Source organism: Oryzias melastigma, linkage group LG8 (assembly GCF_002922805.2).
Source record: "Oryzias melastigma strain HK-1 linkage group LG8, ASM292280v2, whole genome shotgun sequence".
Classification (NCBI taxonomy): Eukaryota; Metazoa; Chordata; class Actinopteri; order Beloniformes; family Adrianichthyidae; genus Oryzias; species Oryzias melastigma.
In genome coordinates, this window is record NC_050519.1 from 6,228,207 (window position 1) to 6,232,347 (window position 4,141).

At 39.6% G+C, this 4,141-nt stretch overlaps 1 protein-coding gene across 1 annotated transcript in view; it reads right to left on the reverse strand.

Annotated features, from left to right (window-relative positions):
• znf385c (zinc finger protein 385C) overlaps positions 1-4,141 on the reverse strand; it is a gene marked incomplete in the record, with an annotated part of 197,036 nt that overhangs the window by 137,799 nt on the left and 55,096 nt on the right. The window contains 1 exon segment of the mRNA XM_036213177.1: positions 2,114-2,413. Within this exon segment, the coding sequence (XP_036069070.1) occupies positions 2,114-2,411 (298 nt within the window).

Here is a 4,141-nt window from a genome sequence, read left to right on the forward strand (position 1 = left end):
ATTTAACCCATTTTTGCAACTGACACAAAAATGAGAACAAAAGTTAAAGTTTGGTAATAAAAGTTTTCAGTTTTATAATATACTTTCACTTTCAATCAAAATTAAAACACGTTTTTGTTTGGTTGCATGCTGTTTTTTTCTCCTATGAGGTGGATTACCAAAATTACCGCTCCTGGTCTGGCCCTTTGTGGCCCTCGAGTCAAAACTTTTTGACAAATTAATTAAACTTGTTAAATTCTTGAAAATATAGTCAAAACCCGTCTGTGTGCTGCCCCCCACAGGTTGAATCGATGTATTACATTTGAATATCGTGATTGGTCAAACCATTCATCTCCAGCTCCAGTAACGATAACAGTCCTGTTCTCAAGCCCCGCCCCTCTGACTGGATTTTCACATTTTGGCTGTGGGTGGAGTCAACCTCCAATTTCCCTGTTTGGTTACCCTTTAAGCCACGTGTGTCAAAGTCAAGGCCCGGGGGCCGGATCCGGCCCTCCAGATCATTTTATTTTATTGTTATTAACGGCCCGATTTTATTTTGCGCTTATTTCTAACTTGTATAATTTTGACAATAATTTTTCATGAAGAGTAAAATATTGAAAGTTTTTTTAAGGTTTAAGTTGATTTATTCTGGAATGATATTCATACCTTTTTATTATTCATAATTATGTTAAAAGGTATTAAAATGGTAAAAATTGACATTCTGCAAACTATTTTGACTATTTTGGCATTTACAAAAAAATGTTAGGCTACTTTGGAGTTTAGCTAATATTTCAGCTACATGCTAGCTTTTTTGGCTGATTTATTTATTTGTAGGCTTTTTTCGAGTTTAGCTAATATTTAAGCTACATGCTAGCTGTTTTGGCTAATTTAGTTTTTTTAGGCTTTTTCGAGTTTAGCTAATATTTAAGCTACATGCTAGCTGTTTTGGCTAATTTAGGCTTTTCTTTTTAGGTTTTTTTAGGCTTTTTTCGAGTTTAGCTAATATTTCAGCTACATGCTAGCTGTTTCGCCTAATTTTGGCTTATCTTTTTACGTTTTTTAGGCTGTTTTTGAGTTTAGCTAATATTTTGGCTAATTTAGGCTTTTGTTTTTTTAGGCTGTTTTGGAGTTAGGCTAATTACAGGCTAGCTGTTTAGGCCAATTTTGTTTTTCTTTTTTGGTCTATTTTGAAGTTTAGCTATTTTTTCAGCTACATGCTAGTTTTTTTTGGCTAACCTATGTCTTTTATGTTTAGTTTTTAAGCTAATTTGGCATTTTGCTAATATTTTAGCTGGCTATCAGCTTCAGCTTTTTCAGCTTTTTCAGCTATCAATTTCAGCATCTTCCACTATCAGCACTAGCATCTTAAGCGGCCAAATTCAGCTTACAGCATTATCGCAGGCAATGCTGTATATCTAGTTCATAATTATGTTAAAAAGTTACAATTTTTAAGTTTTAAAAATGTAGTTTTAGAGTGTTCAATAAATGTTTATCTTATTCGGCCCGTGACCTAAGGGGTGTTTTGGATTTTGGCCCCTTGTGCGATCGACTTTGACACCCCTGCTTTAAGCAGTAGTTAATGCCGTGCAGTAAAAGTGTGACTTTTTACCTGTCACTGCTTCTCAGATCGCTGTGCGTCTGATCTTTGCTTCCAGGACATTTTTTGATGTCTGCACGCTTTATTTAAAGAGGGGGTGAAGTCTTCTGATCTAACGGCAGATTTTGTTTGTGAGCGTCAGAGAGGTTGAGTGGAAGCAGGTGAGGGTTGATGGAGTCAAACTTCACTAAGAGCTTCCAGCCAGTCACTGGAATAAAAAAAAAATAATAATAAAATCCTCCATCCTGACTCTCAGCACCATCATGACAAAACCAGCACTTAATTAGATTCTCACTGGCAGTCTTTCCTCAGCTCTGCTCCACTTGCATGTTGGTGTTTCCTCAGCCCGAGGCTCTGTCTGAAAACATTTCAGCAAATAGAATCCAATTTGTTCAACTTCTATGTAATACAAAAGCACTGGCAGACACTCTACCAGGAAGTGTGTGTGGGATTGTGTCAAATCAGCATAACTCAATGGCAGACCGGGGTTTCTCTCACGCTTTGCTTCAGATATCCCAGCAGCCCCTGGGGGCCTACCTGTGCTCGTTGGCATTTTCCCATTGCTGATCTTCTTGAGCCTCTTCTGATGGGACTTGCCGCTGTAGTGGACCTGCGCCTGCGCAGCCGAGTTCAGCTGGATGTTGCAGACGTCACACAGCGTGTAGGTCCGCTGTTTCCTCTCCCGTTTGGGCTTAAAGAGCGAAGAGTGCAGAGCGCCCCCCGGTGACTGCTGCTCCACTACTGCGCCGGGATCCTCGGCGTCGCTGTCCATTTGCTCCCCGCTCCTGCTGCGCTCCACGTCCGGCCGGGATGTTGCACTGAACGGATGCTTCATACCTGAGATGACGGATGGAAGAACAAAAAATGGAATGACCATCTTTTAAGGTTTTTCTCCAGATCACAACCTTAAAACCTGAAGCTTAGTGGAGTCTGACCCATCCAAATAAAGTCTCTCCAGACCTCAGAACACCTGCTTAGGTCACAGATATGACCAACAGTTGCAGGAGTTGGCTCAGAAGTACTTCTAGCCACCACTTGGGGGAGACAGAGAGCTGCAGCGTTGCTCTCTGAGCAACAGAGAGGAGTCTCCTGCCAAGCTTTTTCACAAGTGATGCCTGCTTGCTGTCTGTGCACGCCCGCCAGCCAAGAACTTACAATAGGAAATATGCAGACTGTGTGGAGGACGTCAGCCAAGCGGTTCCTGGATCAAACAAGCAAACAAGAAATCAGCTGAGATTTCAAAGCCCACAAAACAATTCTGACTAAATCTCCTGGCTGTTCGGCTCAAATCAGATTAGTTTAATTATGGCAGCAAAGGTGACTAGAATGCATAAATAAAAATGAAAAAAGTAAGAAAAAGAGACATTTGTTTCATTAGAGTCTGCATAAATAAGTGAAAAGGGAAGTCCACAGCAGCTCTGAGAGCGATTCAGTCAAATACATCCAGCTGTGCATTTTTGCTGCTGGCTTTTTGCCTCTGGCTCCAGTTATTTACGTAAAACCCACAACCACTCTCACACACAAAACAAACAGGAAAAAAGTAAGTAGAGCCCATGATGAATACATACCCACACGCATAAAAAACTGAACACAGCACACGGTTCTCAGGGAAACATTAGAGCACCCAGCCCTCATGAAAGCTGCTATTCACAATATTGCCAATTTTAGAGCACTCAAGAGGTTCCATTAGATGTTTTCTGAAAACCTTTGAGATGTGCTGCTCTCTGGCAAAAAAAAAAAATCCTCCACAGCCCTTAATCAAGACAACCTGCGTACAGTGCAGCCATACAGCCCAGATAGCCACCAAATTTGCTTGGATGTGGAAAACAGATCTCTGAACCTGCAGAATGTCAAAAAGAACATTTTCTCTTCCTGCACAGCAGCCACAAATTATAGACAGAAAAACACAATTCTGATACTCAAATGAGAGACTATAAAAACCCCAATAGATGTTTTTATTTTGGAAAAAAATAAAAATGTAGTCTCATTTTATTGTACAAAAGCATAACCGACCCCAGATTATTTTTGGACTTCACAGGGATTCACGCTTTTGTGCAATTTGTTCGAAAAACAGTGAATGCAACATGACTAGAGCTGCCACAAAGGATTATTTTAGTAGTCGACTAATCACTGATTATTTTGTCTGATTAGGCGACTAATCGGGTCATGCACAAAGTGGATGTAAAACACACATCACTAACTAAAAACTAGATGTAGCATTACTTACGACACTGCTAGTGTAAATGCCTTAAGCTGAATTTGGACGCGGAAGATTCTGGTGACCATAGCTGAAGATGATGAAATTGTTACATAAAAACGCTGAAGCTGATAGCTATCTAAAATATTAGTTAAATGCAAAACTAGCTTAAAAACTGTAAAAAGACTAAGTTAGCCAAAACAGCTAGAATGTAGCTAAAATATTAGTTAAACTCCAAATTAGCCTAAAAAACTGAAAAAAGACTAAATTAGCCAAAACGGCTAGCTGAAATATTAGCTAAATTCCAAAACAGTCTAATAAACTAAAAAGAAAAAAGCCTAAGTTATCCAAAACAGCAACCATACCAC